The sequence below is a fragment of the Carcharodon carcharias genome, chromosome 2 (genome assembly GCF_017639515.1).
Source record: "Carcharodon carcharias isolate sCarCar2 chromosome 2, sCarCar2.pri, whole genome shotgun sequence".
In the NCBI taxonomy this organism is placed as follows: Eukaryota; Metazoa; Chordata; class Chondrichthyes; order Lamniformes; family Lamnidae; genus Carcharodon; species Carcharodon carcharias.
The window spans coordinates 125,261,272-125,283,148 of record NC_054468.1 but is presented as its reverse complement, the minus strand read 5'-3'; the positions used below and the strand labels follow the sequence as shown (position 1 = coordinate 125,283,148).

Sequence of the window (21,877 nt, the reverse complement as noted above, 5' to 3'; positions counted from 1 at the left end):
AAATAAAACCCCGCTTTTCAGGAAAGGAGGGAGGCAGAAAACAGGAAACTATAGGCCAGTTAGCTTGGCATCTGTTGTAGGGAAGGTGTTAGAGTCGATCATTAAAGAGATTATAGCTGGGCACTTGGAAATGCACAAGGTAATCAGGAAGAGCCTGCATGGTTTTGTGAAAGGGAAGTCATAATTAACCAATTTATTAGAGTTCTTTGAAGGAGTAGCATGTGCTGTGTATAAAGAGGAGCCTGTAGACTTGATGTACTTGGATTTCCAGAAGGCATTTGATAAGGTGCCACATCAAAGGTTATTGCGGAAAATAAAAGCTCATGGTGTAGGGGGTAACATATTAGCCTGAATAGAGGATTGGCTGGCTAGCAGAAAACAGAGAATATGCATAAATGGGTCTTTGTCTGATTGGCAGGTTTGACTAGTGGAGTCCTGCAGGGGCCTCAACCTTTTACAATTTACATCATTGATTTAGATGAGGGAGTGAAGGCATGGTAGCTGAATTTGCAGACTACACAAACATAGATAGGAAAGTATGTTATGAAGAAGACATAAGGAATTTGCAGACAGATATACATAAGTTGAGTAAGTGGCAAAAACCTGGCAGATGGAGTATAATGTGGGAGTTGTTCACTTTGGCAGGAAGAATCAAAAAGCAGACAATTACTTGGGGAACAACTCAGGAATTCCAAGGTGCAGAGGGATCTAAGTGTTCTTGTCCATGAGTCACAAAAAGTTAGTATGTAGGTATAGCATGTAATCAAGAAAGCTAATAGAATGCTATCCTTTATTATGAGAGGAATTGAAAATAAAAGAAAGGATGTTATGCTTCAGTTATACAGGGCATTGGTGGGACCACATCTTGAATACAGTGTGCAGTTTTATCTCCTTATTTAAGGAAGGACGTAAATGCATTGGAGGCATTTCAGAGAAGGCTTACTAGACTGATACCCGGAATGAGTGGGTTGTCTTGTGAGGATAGGTTGGACAGGCTGGGCTTGTTTCCACTGGAGTTTAGGAGAGTGAGGGGTGACTTGATTGAAGTATATAAGATGCTGGATGGAATTGACAAGGTGGACATGGAAATGAGGTTTCCTCTTGTGGCTGAGTCCAGAAATAGGGGGTACTGTTTTAAAATTAGGGCTCACCCTTATAGGACAGAGATGAAGAGGATTTTTTTCTGAGGGCTGTGCGACTTTGGAACTTTACCTCAAAAGGCAGTGGAAGCGAGATCATTTAATATTTTTAAGGCAAAGGTTGTTAAGCAAGGGAATCAAAGGTTATTGGGGGTAGTTGGGAATGTAGAACTCAAAGTATAAACACATCAGCCATGATCTTATTGAATGGCAGAGCCAGCTCCAAGGGCCGAATGGCCAACTTCTGCTCCTAGTTCGTATGTTTCTGTACATATCAAATGCAATGAGAAATATCAAATAAGTTCCACTGATTCAACAGAATCACCACCGATATAAATAGCTTACAACTAAAGTTCATGCACAATTTTACGAATTTACAATACACAGTGGGCTATAAACATAAATTAAACCTAACCCAACCTAGTTCAATACACTGATTCCTACACCCCACTGCTGTTGCCCAGCTTCAGAAAGGCGTGGCTCAGTCCTCAGAGAGAAGCACTGAAGCCTAACCCCGGGACCATATTCAACAATGCGCATCATTGGCCAACATGAACTCTCCCTCCCTGCCTGGATGAGTGCAACTTCAACAACACAAAAAACTCAACCACTCACTGAATTGGTAGCCCATCCATCACCTCAAACATTCACTTCCTTCACCACTGGCTTACACTGGCAGCAGTGAGTACTGTATACAAGATGTACTGCAGCAACTCACCAATTCTCCTTTGACAGTATTGTCCAAACCTGTAACGTCCTCCACCTGGAAGGACAAGGGCAACGGACACATAGGAACACCATCGCCTGCAAGTTCCCCTTCAAATCATACACCATCCTGCTTGGAACTTCATCACCATTCCTTTGCTGGCTCAAAATCCTGTAATTTCTTCCCTAACTGCACTGTGGGTATACCTACACCACATGGACTGCAGCAGTTCAAGAAAGTGACAATTAAAAATGAGCAATAAATGCTGGTCTAGCTAGTGATGCCCAGGTCCAATGAAAGAATTTTTAAAAATGTTTACATTTCCCTCCCTCCTTCCTTCTCCTAATTTGCATTTATTTCTGTCTGTCTCTATTTTCTTTCTGTCTGTCCCTATTTTCTCTCTCTATCTCTCTCTCTCTTTCCTCCCCCCACCCCCCACTCTTTCTTCCTTCTGCAGTTTGTGTGTTTCTCTCACTCTCCCCCAACTCCATCAGTGTGAATTGCTTTCTCTCTGTCCATCCCACATCTAGTTTGTGTTGATGTCTCTTCTTCCCCAAGTTGGTCTCTCAGGACCTGGGAGTTTCCAGGCAATTTTCATTGATCCTAATGGTACTGTCCTCACGGGCAGTAATGAAGCAGTGTGTTCCTATAAACAGGTGAACCAACAGGTTGTGGCTGCTAGCCCTGACAACTGAGGCATTGCACATGCAAAAACAGTGCAAACGAGAGCCGTTTCTCCTGAATCACTAGCAGCAGTGCCTGGGAAACCAGTTACTTATTCTGGTCAAAGTGGGATGGATGGAAACTTAAAACTCCATTGCATTTATGGCTGCTCCCATTTTTTTGCTGATGTTGGCATTATGCCTTTGTGGCATGGTCAAATATTGACATTCTCCCCAAAAAAATGTCAATATTGGCAGCATGTGCGTGGTACATTAAACAGCGATTAGCAGACTGGCCTTGTGTTTACCAAGTGAGTGGCCCTACTGCTAATGCAGCAATGGTGACAGGGATGCTGGAAAAAAGAGCTGGATTTTCAAGCTGGCTGCTCAATTAAACCCAAGGACCATATGAAAATTAACTTGTGTTCTTCTAAGGCTGTCTAAATGCTACCTACAAATAACTTAAATAGTCTTTGTTTAGTTCTATTCCGAAAGGTAGACGTTTCCAATAAACCCTTGAGGATGTCACCGCAAGTGTGGAACAAGTTAATTTTGGCATGTGAATGGGCTCAGCACAGCTGTTTCAGCTTAAAGAGAGCAGTCATGTCTGCTGTATCTGTCTCAAAACAGACATATTGCATTTTTTTGTTACTAGTGAAGACTATCATGATACTTTGGTTAATTTACTGCACGGCTTTAACAGAATACCCTGTGCTGTCTAATGGATTTTTCATACGCTCCTTAAGTGCTGCTTGCTAATTTTCTCTTTCTTGCTATATAGCTTTTTCACTGGAAGGATCTTGCCTGAGCTTCGCAGACTTGTTTAGGCTCATCGCTTTCTACTGTATCAGCAGGTAAGAGGAGTGAAAAATGTAAAGATTATTAATCTGTCTGGTGCAAAAACTAATGTTAGAAGTTCAGAAAGGTTTCTTTTGTGTGTCTGCTTCCATCCACTCACCCCCGCCCATGCATCTCTGCTGTTATCCTAGACTACAAAAGTAACCATTTCCTGTTGGGTCAGTACAGGAAATACTTGATTAAATAGTTGAGTGATTCCACATAGCTGCTGGGGAATTTTTTTTTAAAAAGCAAGTTTCCCCAAATTAAACAAAACCATTACGCGTGTTTAAAAAACCATTTGGTATCGGGGGACGGAGGGAGGGTGGTGTTGAGAATGATAATTCTTTAAAAGCACAATGTTTTTCACTGAACACCTGGCGTACAATTAGGTCCTGCAGCAGTGGTAATGATTCTGGTCACGACTCAAGTCAAAACAACCTCTGTCACTGCTTCACAAAAGCAACTTGTGTTGGGCAAGGCTGCTGTTAGTCCAAATTATATATTTTTTTAAATCCTGGAAACACACAGCATGTCTGTCAGCACTGAAAAGTTAGGATAATACTTCAGGTAAGGATATCAATCTGGGTGATGCTCCTTATTAAAGGAGCCATTACTCTAGGGTGAGTGGGTGGGCATACTTTCAATATAACTGCTTTGAGGAATGGGAGATCAGGAGCATAAATAAATATTCATGTGCTTGAGGAGAAATCACAATTTGTTTTCTTGTCCACAGATTATTAGTACTGATCCCTGATATTTAGAGGGAGGTGGCAAAGGGATGCCCAAAACGACCAATTATCCCAACAAGATGTGGAGGTTCTGCCAAATTTAACGGCAGGGTCTCATCGTTTTCTCTTGCGTTTCCCAGCCTGCAGCTGGCCAAATTAACATCCAGGCCGCCTTTGGAAAACCAGAAGCAGGAGGCCACGGCCGGGACGGTCCCCACCAATTGGGGTGAGGGAGGGAGGGTTGCCATTCACGGCTTTGGACAGGGTGGTGGGTCCTGACCCTCGAGGGATGCTATGAAAGATACTTATCTTGAGGAGCCAACAGCTCACACCTCCCTTTCACTGCCAAGTTTCTCAGCCCCTGGGAAACGCAATCAACAATTGTCAAATGTAAATCGGCCTTCCAATTGCAATTGTGAGCCCAACTTAACAATGTTGATGAAGTGACCCTCCTCTTCACAGTGGGACACTCTTGACCCCTGGGGCAGAATTTTCTGCCTGTCAGGTGGGCTGGTCAGGAGCAGGCGTGGGCAGGCATGGAGCCAATTGTCGCCTGCGATCGGCTGTGCGCTGCCATTTTATGTGGGCGGTACAGTTAAGGACCGCCCAGTGTAACACGCACCCGGCAGCGCTACCTGTATGGGCAAGGGGAGGAGGTTGAGTCGGGGCCTGTGTTCTTTCGTGCATGCGTGGTGACTTTACTTAATTCATCCTCACTGCAAGGTACCATTACCTAGGTCTCATACAGTCAGGTGAAGATAATAAAAATGAATTTTGTTAAAATGATGAAAGAGACCAATTTTCTTGAGAGTTAGGTCTACCTGCTACTTGAGCTGTACCAATGGCAGTGTGTTACTCATTCTGTATGGAGGTGACCCTTGTTGACATTATCACAGATATGTCTCACTTCCCTGTGCATTTTGTAATCTGGTCTGGGATGACTAGTTGATGATGATGCAATTGAATGGTATGCTTGCATGCTAGCCAGTTTATTACAGGTACATTCCTCAGTTTACACTCCTCAGCAGCATGATTTTGAGATAAATTTGGGTGGCACCACTGTTGGACTACTCTCTGATGCCTGTCATATAGTGTAAATGGATCCATGGAGCAGGGCAATGTCTAAAAAGTGTCTTCAGCCCCATTCACATACCAATCCAGTGCAAAAAAGCAAATTAATATTTCAAACTTAAAAGATATTAAGGGAAATTTGCAAGCTTTGTTGAGGGGAATACTTGACTGAAAGCCTTGGAGAGATTTACTGGAATGTAAAGGAATGCATATGTATTATTGTGAAAGAATTTCTTTTGTGATTTAATGATCAACAAAACTTCCCTGGGAAGTTCCACATTTTCCCAAAGTATTCCCTACTGCTTGACTGACTTACTCATGCGGATTCAAAATCGCCTTCAGTGACGTTAAATTCTGGCTTTTTGTTTTCAAAAGGGATGTGCTGCCTTTCCCTTTAAAATTGCCTCATGGAATTACAGCTGCCAAGACTGAGACAGAGCTGGAAGCAATTGCATTCTTGGGTCTGGGTGAGTATACTTTAGGTCTACAGATTCTGCTTGAAGTGTGGGATTGAGAGACTGTAGGGTCTTTGATCTGTAGAAAATACTCACTGAAACAGAAGCGGCAAAAACCGTCTTATCTGACGTTATTGGACTTTGCCCCTTTTAAAGCCAGAATCAAATAAACTTTAATTGCATTTGCGAATGGTGCTTCGTATCAGGTAAGGCTTAATAATTTTACAGCTTGTCACTGGAATTGTTTCCACATTCAAGTGATCTTTTGAAGAAGTTGTTGTGAAATCCAGCAATAGTGACATGTCGGTCCCTTACAGGGTTAATTTTTAATCTATAGTGACGTACGCTAGATGGAAACTAAAGCCCATCTGTTCTCAACTTTATGACATTCTTTTGTTTCAGAGTTCTGGAGTTCTCCTGTGTACAAGAGAGTAGCCAAGAATCCTGCACCTCCTACCAGTCCTCTCAACACAGGCTGCCTAAGCACAGAAACGAAGCAGCCCTCTCTCTTAAATGGAGTGCATTCCATACAGACACGGACGCCTTCAGAGCTGGAATGTAGCCAGACCAATGGTGCTTTGTGCTTTATAAATCCCTTGTTTTTAGAAGTGCATAGCAAAGATATTAACGGCAGCCTAAAAAGGCAGTGTGCAAAATCCAGGGAGGCGGGCAGGCCCTATTTCCCCCCACCCCGACCACCGCCCCCTCGGCTGAGCACGAACATGAACCAGACCAACAGCCCAGCGACAAGCAGCAGTCAAGCAGGTGAAGATGCTGGCATGTTCAAACGCCCAGGGACAAAAGCTGTTCCGATCCCACCGCCCCGCAACAAGAAGCAAGCCAATAGTTCGGAAATGGAAAGAAACTCGACACCTATACTGAGAGCTGCACAGAAAATCTTTGATTACACCTCAGAGGAGGCAGTGACTGCTGGAAGCAAGGGTGAGGCTCAGTCATTGCACAACGTGATTTGTAGTGGTGAAGGATCAGCTGGAAATATCAGTACTCAAATCCTGGAAATCAAAGAGAGACAGCGACTTAGCGACATGAGCATGTCGACCACTTCTACGGAATCAGATTCCAGCACTATGGATGTCGAACGCAATTGCCCTTATAACCACGAAGGCGACACAAACAGCAGCTTGGAGGATTCTGACGCTGAGAGTGACCAGGAGGTTGCCCCCCCACCTTGCACCCCCAAAAAGAAAAGACACGGCTCTTTTGTCTTCCCGAAAATTGTAAAGTCGCACATTCAAAAAGTTAGCGGCGTGTTCAGTTCGTTCATGACCCCGGAGAAAAGAATGGTTAAGAAAATTGCAGAAATGTCCCAGGATAAGCGCACATACTTTGGGTGCTTGATCCAGGACTACATCAGCTTTTTCAAGGAAAACAAGGATTGCCACGTCTCCAGTACAGACATGCTACTCACTATTCGCCAGTTCATGACCCAGGTTAAAAGTTACTTGATCCAGAGCTCGGAGTTGGACCCACCAATAGAATCCCTCATCCCTGAAGATGAAATAGGTGAGCAAATTGCTGTTTTTTTAATGTTTGAAAGTAAATTACATTTTCCTGCATGACTTGCTGAGGTGCCCTGCTGTGCCATTATAGAAACAGTTAAGTTCTGGAGGAGGCACTTGAGTTTCTTTTCATGTAATGAGATTTACTGTGTATGTTAGTGAAAGGGGAACGCAGTCATGCAAATATCTCAGAGCCTGCCCTTTAAGGGTAGGGGGCGGGGAGTGTCAGTACTAAGATTGATGTACGAAAAGTTTGATATACTGCAGGTGCCTTTAAAGGGACACTTGATGGAAAAAAAAACCCCGAAATCTAGTCTGTAAAGTGCAGCCTTTGGAAAGCCAGCCTTTTCTGTTCCAAGGGGCTTAATTGGGTAGTGTGATAAATTCATGATCCAGTGGTGTAATTCATGTTGAAATAAATCACCTGTGTGTCACTAAATGTGGCCTAAAGTTTTGCTGGTATTTTCCCTCTTTGTAAACATTTATACTTCAAGGCCGTTCCTATTAGGCAGGCTTAAAGGGCCGAATAGCATATTCTTTATTCCTGCAGCATTTCTTCTGTTCTGTGTTCTTGTGTTCTATTAAAAGACTTACAATGTTGGTTGTGTGTATTGGACTCATTTGGTTCTCACTCAGAAACTGCCTCTAAAAGAGTATTGAAATTATAAAGCAAGTTTAATTATATGTAGCATATCTGATTATGTAAATACACTCGTCACAGAACCATTTTATAAAGGCTCTGAGTGCAATAGAACAGAGCTTGTCATGAGGTTATACTTTAAGTGTGGCATGTGTTCATAGTTTTAGTGCTTAGGGTATAGATGCTTTTGTATTGTTAACTAAGGATTAGTAAATGTTGTAGAAAAATGGTCAACAGCCATAAAATTTATCAGCAGCCAAGGTTAGTTCAAGAGGTTAGTTAGTTAAGTGCCTTTTTATTGGTTTTCAGTTTTGCAAATTATTTGAAAGCTAAAAATCAGCCATGAGTCATAGGTTATTTAATCCTTGCTGGGATAATATTTGTTGCAATGAGCTATTTGAGCAGGAAATTATTCAGTCAGAAGTGTAAGTAATGTCTTGTTTAGGTAATTTGCCAAAACCCAGCCAAGTCCTTCCAGTACAGACACACTGACAATGTTAATGGAGCATGGAGATCGATTGCCAACATAACTCACCTGCAGTTGCAAGTCGCAAATTCAGTGATGAATTGCCATTTCAAAAGTGGTACAGGCAAGTGTCGAAGGGAAACCATGCACCTCCCTATGTAGAGGGAGGGAAGATCCAAAAAAGAACTGTCTGCAGGATGCACAGTGGTACTCACTGTGACCAGTTTATAGCAGCCCTAATGAAAGCTTCTGTCAAGAGCAGAAATTAAAGGTCAAAAGCCTTGGGGTGGAGGAGTGGGTGGGGTGGGGGGGTAAAAAATTGTTCATATCTATGGCTCTTATTATTGATCTAGCAGTAATCTGCTCCTTTTTATATTTAGAAAAAGGCAAATGCTAACTTTAGTTTGTTTTATTGAGTTCTATTTAAATTTCCCATTTTCAGGATTTGCTCTACACACCCACCACTTGGCCCTTGACAGCACTATGTTTAATAACTCAAATACGTCGCAGGAGTTTGGAAGAAATGAAATGGCTGACTAAGCATGCTTGTCATCTGGTGAACAGATTTTAGCTGTCTTTGAAACAGGAAACAAGCAGTCTGAGCAAAACATTAACTTATTTTTCATTTGGTTTTTAAGTTGCAGGATGGTGCCGTTTAAGATGCTGAGGTAACTTTTTTAAAGATCCCAGAATTGGCAAGTGTGGCGAAAAGAATTAGGGATCTGAAATGAAAACAGAAAATGAGCAAACATTTTCTGGTTAACCCATATTTCAAGGAGAAACCCTTCATCAGCAGGCTGAGCTAGTTCTGATGAAAGATCCACACCTAAAACATAAACTTGTTTTGCTCTTCACCTTTTTTAGGTTTTTTTGTATTCTGAATGGCTAATTTAAAATAATGCTGTTGGGACCCACTGTGTGTTTCCAGGATCATCTTTTGTCATTTCAGAATTGGAGGGAATATGGATAACATTGAACAAAAAAAGAGTCAGCAAAAGTGGAAATGAATACTAACCACAGATTTCACTTTCTAAAAATAATCAAGACAATACTATCTTTTGCCAAGTAGTGATGTCATTTGGTTTTGGCTCCTCCGGTGTTTTGCAGAAACTGAAAATCTGAATTACCCAACAACCCTTGAGAACTGCTAGAACTAGCAAGTAAATAAAGCTAGTTAACCTTTAAGCTTCTGCTCCGCTCTCCTTGTCAGCAGTCTACTGAAGATGAGAAAAATGCTATTAAAGCAAAGTTTCACTTGTCCTAGTTATGGCTATGTTGTCCGTTCATGCTACCAAACACGCCTGACACCTGCAGATGCTGAAAATTCCATCCACACACACTCTCCCTCTCTCATCGCATGCCACAAAAGGAAGGAAGGTGAATCTTTGACGTCCTGCTCAGTGCTGGCGTTGGACTCATACAGGTCCCCAGTGGAGATTAAGAAAAGGGCCCCTCCTCTCCGTCCTGCTATCAGCACTTGTAACTTAGCTTTGTGTGCCCCTCATGGCCTGCGACACTGGGCAATTATCCAGGTTGCAAGCCCCTAAAGCAGATCCTGTTGTTACTTCAGTAGATAATTTTAATTTGTCAGATTCAGTCCCTGAAAGGAACAGTCTACTTTAAACATCCATTTGTGAAACCACCATGGTGGCTGATGAATGTTGCTTCTCCAGTGTAGATCCCAACCTGCAACAGGATAGGCTATGAGTGCAGCTCTCGTCCTTCATCCAGTTTTTACTTTTTACCTTGCTGTTGCATGAATAAAAAAATGTGGTGCCAAACTTCACTGGCTTTACTGTACCCACTTTTGTGGCATGCGATGAGAGAGGGAGAGTGTGTGTGGATGGAATTTTCAGCGTCTGCAGGTGTCAGGCGTGTTTGGTAGCATGAACGGACAACATAGCAAGAAGGCCAAAAATCGGTTCTGCAACATCATGAAATCAGTTTGCAATTGTCCGCTCTGCCCGTCAATGGTGGGCCGCATTTCCCGGCGTCGGACATCGGGAAACTGATTGTAATACACCAGCCTACCATTATAAGCCCAGCTCACCAGAATCATCTCCCCATGCTGGAACACCCGGGCACGTCAGCGTGATTACATGCCGATGTGTTTCACAGCTGTACATAAGCGGCATGCACCTGGCAAGCTGCACTTTGCTCGGGACCTGGAGGTTTGTTTGCCTACCTTGCTTCGGGCAGCGCTCGCAGTCATCAGCACCAGGCTTCACAGGCAGCACCACATCACTTTTAGGAGGGCTCACAGGCAGGACTCTATCTGCCAGACCAACCATAAGGCGTGGGTGGCTTTTCAATGGCTGCAGGGCTAGAGTTGTACTAGGGAAAGGGGGTATCCCAGGGTGTGTGTGGGGGCACTTGTTGATCTGTGCAAGTGGCCTCAAGATGGTGAGGACTGGAGAGGCCAGATGGAGATGTGAGGGTGATGTCCCTTGAGCTGGCAGTGAGTGAGATGCCAGTGAATGTGTGATGGGCTTGAGTGTGTGAGTTTAGAGTGCTGAGATGATTGCCATACCCCAACAGCACAAGTGAGATTATTCATCCTCTATCTGCATTGGATGGCCAACCCCTTCTGTGCAACATTGGCACTAATCACCACTGCCATCACCCACCAAGCTGAAGTGGTAATGTTGCTGCCCCTCCTGTGGCCAGTGCTGGGGTAGAGGGCATCACAGCGGGCCTCCACAGCATCCAAGAGGCCCTCGAGAGACACGTCACTAAACCCGGGGCCTGCAGCCTGCTTGCCTTTTGGGGCCACGTCTTCTTTGCAGCTGCCCTGGGCTGGCAGCACTGACAGGTATGCATGCAGCTGCACTTTAAATGTGGTGCCCAGCATGAGGAAGCAGTGAGATGCTGGCATGGCAGGCAAATCGGAGCCCAAACAGCGCATTTTCTGGGAATGCATGATTAATGAGGCGGGATTGGGACGGTACAGCATGAAAAGCCGCCATTGTGGTCGGCGGGTAAATTGTCGTTTTTCCCACCTGCTACTGCACTTAGGGTGGAACCGTCCCAGATTTGCTGTGTGTGTTGTGTGTGTGTGTGCGTGTGCATGCATTACCTTCCCAGTTTTGAACACACCGTAGTGATGAATTGTCTTAGGGGCAGCATCAACATTGAAAAAAAACGCAGATAAACATTTTCTTCCACATTTATGAACACTCAATACAGTGATATAATTTACATTGTAAAAATTACAGCTCATCCAAAACTCTGCTGCCCATATCCTAACTCACACCAAGTTCCATTCTCCCATTACTCACATACTCATAAGCCTACACTGGTTCCCAGTCCCCAAACATTTAAGTTTTAAAATTCTCAATCCCTATCTCTATAACCTCCCCCTGCTTTAAAACTGAGAACTCTTGTATTTCTTCTACTTTGGCCTCTTACCCATCCCCCACATTCTTCGCCGCATCTGTGACTGAGCCTTCTGCTGTCTAGGCCCTAAGTTCTGCAATTCCCTCCTGAACCTCTTCACTTCTCTCTTCTCATTTAAGATGGTCCTTCAAACTCACCTGTCCCATTGTCTCTCTTTTTGGCTCTGTCAATTTTGTCTGTTTGTTCCCTGAAGCGCCTTAGGTTGCTTTATTGAAAGTGCTGTATAAATGAAAGTTGTTACATCTAATGCAGCCATCATCGCGTTGCAAACAGTACTGATTTCTCTTTAAAGTTATTTTTCTTCTAAACAGCACTGATTTCTTTTGAAAGTTATTTGCCACCACACAGCAGGAGAGTCTTGGAGGTCTTTTAGATTCATTTGAACAAATTTGAGTTAAATACTCGTGTCTCTGTGGCGTCAAGAGAATGTAATGCTTTTTCAAGCTGTATATTTTCAGCCTAAACTACATGGTATACTATATAACTTAAGGAGACAGTTACAACCAACTCATTTCAGAAGTTAAACTGGTGGTGTGTATTAATAGTCTATATCCTGATTCAAACCCATAGCAATTCAATAATGTTTCTACAAAATTATTCAAGTGAATCTTGCTGCCATCAATGAGTAGCCATTCATGTCATTGGGTCACATACACTAGAAGAGCTCATCCTTTGTTACTAGTCTTTGCTAAATTAAGCTGATCGGCGAAACACTCGGCAACTATCCCAGTCCTCAGCATGCTGAATGAGGGACGGAATCCTACAATTATCTTAGACCTCTCTGCCTCTATACCTCTCTTTCCTCCTTTAAGGCATTACTTAAAACCACCGTCTTTCCTGTTTCAATTTCTCCTCACATGGCAGCAACCTCCTGCCTTGTAAGATGACGGTTTGCAGCCTGGTGGTCAACTCTGTGTTAAACAGCGCCTGATGTGGCTCAGGAGCCGCATTCTGGTATGTCAGTCTCTGCTGCATTTGCTGCAGAGGAAGACAGTGGGCTGAGGAGGTGCCCGATTCACTGGCCTCTGTTGCCTCTGGGCCCTCTTCTCTGCCAGCTGGGCTTTTTGTTTCTGCTCGCATCTTCCAACACCCTTGCAAACAGTTAGACTCCAGAGGCCGCAACCGTCAGTGGCAGTCTCCCGATTGTCAGTGTCAATGCCCGCCATCTTCGTATCTTGATTGCAGGTAGCCTTGTAGTGGAAGTATGAAGGTCCAGGAGTTCATGGCCCAGCGGTCATTTCATTGTACAGAAGCTCTTTGGCTATACGGCCGCCGTCCGTCTGATGAAGGTGGCCGAGTTGGTGGAGTCGTCGTTGGCTTAGCAATGAGTGTATGCTGATGGATTTGGCATGCTCAAGGACTCGGAGTTGGTGACTTGTCCTGCCAGGTGATGTCAAGAGTACATCTGAGACAGCGAAGGTGGAAAATGATCAGCCTTTTTTCCAGGTCCCATCAATGTAAAGGAATGCACGAAGGACACATTCTTGCTGGGTTTGCAGTTTGCTGTTCACTGTCCAGTTGCTGTTGCTCCACACACACTTATTCAGCTTGGACATAACAGCTGAAGCCCCTGCCATGTATGCGTGTGTGCACAGATGTGTGTTGATTGCAGCACCAAGTGACAGATTCCTGGTGATTGTGGATCCTGGATATGTGAAGCTATCAACAACTTTTAGCTCAGCTAGCTGAGGAGAGGGCTGGGAGCAAACACAGGCCAGCAAATCCTGCACCTTCTTGGCCCATTATCTTCCTCTGCAGCAACTGAAATACTTTTGAACTGTAGTTACTGTTGTAAACGACAGGCAGTTTACACACGGCAAGGTCCCACAAACAACAGTGAAATAAATGACCAGATCATCGATTTTAGATTCTGGTTGGGGGATAACTATTGGTCAGGAAACCAAGACAATTCCCCCACTCTTCCTTGAGTAGGTCCAATAGGATCCTTCATGTGCACCTGAGGGCACAGATGGAGCATCAGTTTATTATCTCAATTCAACGATAGCATCTCTGACCGTTTCAAATCCCCTCGGTACTATACTGAAGTGCCAAAGCCAGGTTTGACACTAATATTGAATTGATGCCACCATGCTGAATTGCTTCATGTTCAAATAGCTGAGTGTTGATAATATTTCTCTGGCACAGTCTTTTGTGTTCCTATTGTAAAACTTCAAAATCTGACAATATTCTGCATGCAGCCTTTCTCGTTTGACATTATGAAAGGGGAATACTGTGTCCTTTCATCACATCATCAAAGAAGGAAAGCTTTCCTGTAATTTTGTGGAGTAGAAAGCTTCACTAAATACCAGTTGACTTTTCTCCTCTTAACATTTTTTAAATAGATGTATGATACACATTAATATGATTCCTTTGCTGTGAAAGGTTTATAATCTATTATTAGACAGTATTATTTCCAGCCCTAAACTTAAACCTGATTTGGATTTTGAACGCTTTGCTTTTTTTTTTCAGGTTTTGTTTTGGAGAAAGCGATGCACAAATGCATTCTGAAGCCGTTGAAATCTTATATTTACGCAACTTTGAAACAATTTCACATCTCTGATGGCTCCTGGAAGCAGTTGAAAGAAAATCTGCTCTCTGTTAAACAGAAAGTGCCTAAGGAGCTGGGAGTAGATGCTGCCGTCCCTGATGCTGTTACCTTGGATAAAATAAAGCATAAGCTTTCGAATATGCAGAAGGCATACTCTCCTGAGAAGAAGGTGTGCCTACTGCTAAGGGTCTGTAAAGTTATCTACACTGTCATGGAGAACAATTCAGGTATGTTGTTATTTTACTACACTGGAACAATAATCAGTTAATGGATGTTTTTAAAGTGCCAGGAGCGGGTTAATTAATTGTAAAAGACAAGTCATGTCTACCCAATTTTATTGAAATAACAGAGCACACAAATAAAGATGATGTTGCGTATTGACTTTCAAATGGTGTTGGTAAGCTGCCACAAGGGAGGTACTAGACTTGGGTATGTGTGCTCAACAGATGACACAAAAATAGAGTGTTCCTTACTACTAAGAGAGCTACAAGCAATTTCAGAAGATTCAGATAGTTATTTGATGCTGAATAAAATTTCATAGGAAGAGCAATGAGGTGATACCTTTTGGAAGGGAGAATATGGAGGGAATATATACATCAAATAGTTGAAAGTTCGAAGTAAATAGAAGAGAAAAGAGACCTGGAGCTTCAGAAGGACACACATTTGAGAGAGGACAATGTGATAAAGGCATTAGGAAAGCATACAGCTTTTATAAGTTTTAGAGTCTGCTTTTAGATATTCTGTGGTGTGCAGCAATACTGGTCACTCTCGTTAGTAGTCTGCACATCTTCTGTTTAGAGGCATGCCCTAATAATTGCCTCTTGCACATGCCCTCACATGCACCACTTCAATCTTTTCTATAGAAAAGTGAGGCCAGATTAATGGCGAGTTGCTAAATTTCCCAATCAACAAGTGAACTAACAGCAATAGCCAAGGCAAAACAAGTACCAATTAGTGCATTTTCACATGCTTCTGGGAAAATTTGAAGGAAAAATAATAAACCATATGCCCTGTTCTTCTCACTGGGGTCATGCTGGCTCATGGACCTGTGATGAGAGTGTTGATCATTATTGTACCAGTAGTCAGACATCAATATTTATTCAACTGCAAAAATACAAAAGCAAAAGACTACGGATGCTGGAAAACCAAAATAAAACACAAAATGCTGGAAATACTGGAAGGTCAGGCAAAATCTGTGTAGAGAAACTGAGTTAACTTCTCAGGTTGAAATATCTTGACCTGAAAGGTTGGGCAGAGTTTTTGGAAGAGGTGGTCTTGTCCATTGGCTGGAGAGCCAGCAGGAGCCTCTGTCGCCACTGCATGGTGCCAGTGCCAGTCATGCATTTAACTGGGCAGCTGCGTACCTTCCCCAGGGTCAAGGACTCTAGGGAAGGTGAGGGGATGAGCTGCCCAGGGTGACCAGGTGTTCCTTATTTTACAGGAACGTCCTGCAATCGAGCTCACTGCCTGGTGTCCCCGGGCTACATGCATCTAAGACTCTGTTTTTCCCCTAATTTGGATCATTAAGTCTCAGATCTGGCACTGCACCCCCCCCCACCCCACCCACCCACTCCACACCCTGCTCCAATGGACCCCCATGCCAGAGTGTTCCTTAATTTTCTCTGCAAGAGTTGGACACCTCGGTCCTGCCGGCCAATCGGAGGCCAATGGCTCTTCGTTGCTCGGCATTGCCACCAGGGCGGCGGTACCTACTGCCAATACAACATGCCCCCAAGGCCTTGGATCACCAAGGGACCCAGGTGAGTGTTGGGGGGAGGCGGAGGGGGTGTCACAGGTGGGAGGGGGTTTGCGGGGCAGCAAGGGCAGGGGGTTGGCTCTCGCCTGGCCCCCTCCTTCCTGATGCCAGGTCCCTCGATCAGACACTGTGCTTTTGAACAAGAGCACCACCCCCCCCCCCCCCCCCCCCCCCCCCCCCCCACCCCCACGAAGCACGGGAGCAATTCTGACAGATTTTGCTTTTCAGGTTCCTCATATGATGAGTGTCCTGCCTACTGCTGGGTGAACACCAGTGGCAGCGGGATGAGGTCCTTGAGTGGGCATTAATTGCTCACCTAAGGGCCTAAATTGGTGGCGGGGCAGGCAGCTGTCCAGGGGCCCTCCTGCCACAGACTTAATTGGGGCAGAGGTGGGAAAGCAGCAGGATCCCCATCCCAACTCTCCCACCTCATTAAATGTCCCCCCACCACGAAACTCATGGGGGAGGACATTAAATTCCATCCATTAATTCAGTTTCTCTTCACAGATGCTGCCTGACCTGCTGAGTATTTCCAGCATGTTTAAAAAAATGTTCTTATTTACATTCAACTGCAGTTTGTGATTTTTCTTTCCAAATCTCTAAAAGAAATATTTTTGCTTAAATGTAGCACAATCCCAAAGTCCATTTTATAAAGTGGGAAAAAAAAATCAAAAAACCCAAAATGAGACATAGGAGAAGAGAGTACAGAGGTAATGTTCAATCTATAAGATTCACTGGGTTAGATCACAGTTAGAATGTTGACATGTTTTGCAATTCCTACTTTAGGACAGATACTCAGGGCATGGAGATGGTCCAGAGGTTGGTAACAGGGGTGGAAGCTATGAAAGGAGGCAAGAGAAAAGGGGACTTTTTGACCCTGCAACAGTGAAAGTTAAGAACTGGCCTGATAGAATTGTCCATAAAAATCCGAATCCAAAGCATGAAAGGAGAAGTTAGGAAAATGCTTATTTTGTATGCAGCAAGTTGTTGAGGCATTTGTTTCCTGCTAGAAACATTGGTGGAGGCAGATTCCATAATAGCTTTTATAAAGCAAGTGGATAAGTACGTGTAACATAGGCTGGGGTTTGGAACCGCTCTTTCAATAAACAACCTCCTCCTATACTGTTACGTTTTTGTTGGTTATACTGTTAAATTATAAGATTTTAGTTATTATAATTGTAAGATTCCAGTAAGTAAATTACATATTTCCATGTGGAATGCAATCTATATTTTTCTTGGGGTGGAGGAGTAGGAGACTTGAGTCAAAGGCTGTCAGCATCACCAAAAATAATGCTTTCTATAAGTAATTTGCCTATGACATGGCTTGGATGCAAACTTTCAGTATCTTCAAAAGAGCGCCCTCTAGTGGAGCGATGTGAATTTCTATTCCCACATCTGGGGCACAATTTTTAGGTCGGTCGGGTGGGCCCACGCCCACCGAGTGTGAAATAGCGCACGGTGACATGGGCCAAGCATGCTGACATCAACGCGTGGTCGCGCGATAGGTCGGCCGGCGGGTGCGCGCTGGAGCCGGCAGCGCGCCTGCCGACAATTAGAAGACCTATTGGGGCCATTAAGTTTATCAGTTGACCTTAATTTTTCACTGCCCATTCGACCTAGCGGTTGTCGGGCAGGCGACAAGGCCGAGCGGCCTTTGCATTTTTTTGGAAACCTCATCCACGGGCAGGACGAGGTTTCCAAAAGCAAATACAAATGAAATAAAAACTTTCAGGGGCCACATGAGGGGACATGTTTTATTCAATTTTTCTGTTGTTTAATCACTTTTTCAATATATTCCTCATCTCCCTGACGCCGTTGCGTGCCTCAGGGAGATTATTCAGTGCTCTTTCGCGCACGTGCATGAAGTTCACGCTAGGCCTGCTCACCCTCCTCCCCCCGCCTGCACAGGCAGCACTCAGCGCTGCTGCTCACGTATCATGCTGGGTGGGCCTTCACTGTCGATCGCGGGCTGTGGTCAGCTTCCCGACTACCCCCGCCAATCCCTCACGCCAAGGGCAAAATTCTGCCCCTGATGTTCTTTTCGGTGACCCAATACAGCGGTACTACATGAATGGTAGCACAGATGAGCTTTGTTATCCTGTGCTTGCTTCACTTGCAAGTCAATTATATTTGCATGCAGCAGTCACATTCTAGTGTCAGCAAACTGACTGTGTGACTGCTTTCAGACAGTGGACATGCATCTGTGCAGTAGGCTTTGAGTTTGGGAGAATGGAAGCACTCCATTCAACTCACCAAGGCTCCTTAGGCAGCACCTTCCAAACCCATGACAGCTACCATCTAGGACAAGGGCAGCAGACACATTGGAACACCACCGCTCCAAGCCACTCACTGCCCTAACTTGGAAATATATTGCCTTTCCTTCACTGTCACTGGGTCAAAATCCTGGAAAACCCTCCCTAACAGCACCATGGGTGTACCTACACATATGTAGAGTACAAGAAGGCAGCTCACCACCTCTTCCTCTAGGGCAATTAGGAATGGGCAATAAATGCTGGCCTAGCCAGCAATGCCCACATCCCATGAGTGAATTTTTTTTTAAAAAAGCTTCCTTCACTCAGCCATACATTATTAAATCTACATCCATCGGGAAATGGGAGTAACACCTGAAAAAAGATGTGTTGGTAAATGCAGCATAACGTAGCCTGGTTTAGAATCTTAATTATTATCATAACTGCGCTGGCAAGGAGGGAGGCCATTCACCCCTTGTTCCTGTGCTGATACTGGCTCCCCCACTGGAGCTATCTGTTCTAATCCTATTTCCTTGCTCTTCCGTGTAATCATAAATACATTTTTAAACACACTGTTTTATCTGAGTCACTACCAGGTATTTAAGGAGGTAAATTCCAAGATTCGACCACCTCATTGTTGTTTCAGTAAAACATTGAGACAGCATATGCCAGCAACCATTAAGATAAAAGAAAAATACTGCGGATGCTGGAAATCTGAAACAAAAACAGAAACGGCTGGAAAAAATACAGAAATGTTAACTCTGTTTTCTTTTCTCTCCCCAGATGCTGTTAGACCTGCTGAGTTTTTCCAGCATTTTCTGTTTTTGTGCCAGAAGCCAGTGTTTTGTCATGCTTTTACTGGGCAATTTCTACAGCAAAAATGCAATTTTAAAAAGATTATCACATAAGAATACACTGTCAGTAACAAAATCATATCTAATTTATGGGTTTTTAAAACATCAGGATTTGAAATACTTCCAGTGAGTTTGAGAGTATAGAGCAGATGCAATGAAAGATGTCCAATCACTTGATCAGCACACATGAGAATGGCCATTTTGCCTATCTCGCTTGATTCATGTAATAGGGCATTACAGGCGTCATTCACCGTTGAATGCTGCACATAAGAAAACAGAATTCATTTTCCGATTATAACCAGGAGTCCCTTATGTGAAGCAGAGTTTCTAGATATCGATCTCAAATTAAGCCTTTCACCGGTTTGAACCAGAGCTCTGGTGTGCCTCTGACACAACATAAGGTAGCCGATGAAATACTTGATTGATAAACCATGAAAATATGATATAATACACTCACATAATGTACAGAAATCGTCTTGCCTATTGGGAATTAATTTCATCCTGTAATGTATGGTGTATGTTTTCACAGGAAACAGACAAAAAAAATGTTTGATTCTGATCAGTCTGTGTAATTGTGCCCACAGGGAGGTTATATGGGGCTGACGACTTCCTGCCAATGCTGACCTACATTGTAGCCCAGTGTGACATGCCAGAGTTGGAGATTGAGATTGAATACATGATGGAGCTGTTGGATCCATCACTGCTGCATGGAGAAGGTACAAAACAGAGTTATTATTCATCATGTTGCAGTGTTTTTAGAACACTGCTAACTGAATGATTCACAACGACTCATTCATTTGATTCTACATCTTTCAATGGAGTGGCAGCAAATCCTATACAAAGGTTTATTTTGATGGTGGCTGGATGAATTATTTCCAGTCTGTGGGTCACACAGTGGTATGGCATAACTGTGCTGTGCCAAGAAGAGAAGGGCACAGTTTGTTTCCACAGTCACCTGAATGACAAGTTCTTGTGCTGTTAGAATGAGCTGTTCAGCTTTCTCAAAGGGGGAAAATGGAAACAGGTCAGCTCTTATGTTTAATTATGTCATTGTTACAGGTTTCCTGCCTGCCTTCGCTTTAAGATTGTGCAGAGCTGGGTGGGGGGGGGTCTTTAGGAAGGGAAAGGGTGGACAAAGGAATTACATTATGAAAGTAGGAAGAAATAATTATTGACACATTTAACTGGGGGAGGCAGAAATGCATGGTCTTGGTTAAACGTGAGTGACATAAGTCAGTTCACTCTGTATTTAACTTGTTCCATTATTGACTTAAAAGCTGACAAGGTCGGTGAGAATAGTTGCACTGCCTGTTGAAATGAATAACTCATTTTCTTTTTCATGTGAACTGAGTAACTTGGTTCACATCGAAATAAATAAATCAATACAGTGAAACTTTTGGAATACATTCCTGGCACTGAACTGGTGTTTTACTGGGAATTATTTTGCTTGGGAACACAGTTTAATGCATCCTATTGTATGAATGGAATTTTTATTGTTTAGGCACAGGGAGTTCTCCTTCCTTTCTGTTTTAGTCTACGTGCCGGTACATTGTCAGTGATGTCGCTCCCCAGATAACCCTACTGAAATGGGAGTTGGTGTCGACCTACAAATAAAATCATTAATTTTAAAACGATTTATTGATAAGTTCATGTAAACGTACTTCACAAATATAAACTCGTGACTACTCCTGACTTACGAAGGAAGACAACTTGAACTCTGATAGCAACATTTACCTGCCTCACTCATTACTTGAGTAGCTTACTGCTGTTCATCAGACTCCAAGCAATAGTCCTAAACATTTTGTTCGGTCAGTAAGTGGATTCCAATTGAAAACCAGATAGATTATTAAAACGTGTTGGGCTGGATGTAGCCCTACCATCATGGCACCTGCTAGCAGGCCCAGAAGTCACCAGGGACCTGGCACGGGCCCATGGTGGTCAGTTGAACCCAATTACGTGGCAAGCTGGTGAATGTGGATGATGCGGGGTTGCCGCTGGACCACTTAGGAGGGGGCAGGGGAGGTGGCTCTGACTTAAGGAAGCCCACACCATCTGATGGCCATGCACGAGCTGCCAGGCACATTTAAAAGGCAGGAGGCCCTGAGCTGGAGTTGGAAATTGCCTTGCAGCTTTTGTAAGAAAGCGCCGCTCCCGCATCTAATTCCTGTCGCTGCAGCTCAAAAATACATTCCACCGTCCAGGGGGACGATTCCTCCACCATCACGCAAGACTATTCAGCGGCATGAATGAACTTGGCTGAGTTCTTGAGATGTCACAGGCCAGCTGGTGAATGCCCTCCGAGTACTTCGAGGTTGAAGAAGGACAAAGTGGGTGATTCCCATGCTGCCGCTACATTTCCCTTTCCTTGCAGGCAGCCTCTGAAGTGCTTCCCCCCCGAGGGACTTAACTGTGAAGCCACTTTAAAGGATGGCCCTGCTGTACCTCAGTTGTCCACAGTCCCTTTAAATTTTGGACCCAGTACTTCTGGGCTCTGATCTACCTGCCTGAGGCTCCGTCCCTCAGTGTCAGCTCAGCAGCTTTTCACACGGAGCAGATGTCTGTAAGGTCAATCCAGTGCCCTGTGACTCAGTCCTCTGAAAGCCAAAACAACTCTGAGTCAAAGAAACCACATATAAATCATCTTCTTTTGTTGGACGGACTGCTGAAAGCATAAGAGACGAGTGTGAGTTGCACTAAATCAGGGAGGCAGGATTAACTTGCGTCTAATTGGATTGAAATTATAAGCAAGTGGACAATTAAGCATATTGATGAATGAGTATTAATGAGTGGGTTTCTGTTTGATTACCTTGCCGCCGCTGCCTTAATCACTTGCGGTTTTCCAGCTGT

The 21,877-nt window shown here is 43.9% G+C and overlaps 1 protein-coding gene across 9 annotated transcripts in view; it reads left to right on the top strand.

Moving 5' to 3' along the window:
* LOC121292470 (ras and Rab interactor 2-like) overlaps positions 1–21,877 on the top strand; it is a 149,644-nt gene that overhangs the window by 119,939 nt on the left and 7,828 nt on the right. For all 9 annotated transcript variants that reach the window (XM_041214458.1, XM_041214469.1, XM_041214488.1 and 6 more), the window contains 5 exons: positions 3,289–3,361; positions 5,522–5,613; positions 6,004–7,125; positions 14,093–14,398; positions 19,615–19,746. In XM_041214458.1, coding sequence (XP_041070392.1) covers positions 3,289–3,361; positions 5,522–5,613; positions 6,004–7,125; positions 14,093–14,398; positions 19,615–19,746 — 1,725 coding nt within the window. The remainder of the gene's footprint in view (positions 1–3,288; positions 3,362–5,521; positions 5,614–6,003; positions 7,126–14,092; positions 14,399–19,614; positions 19,747–21,877) is intronic.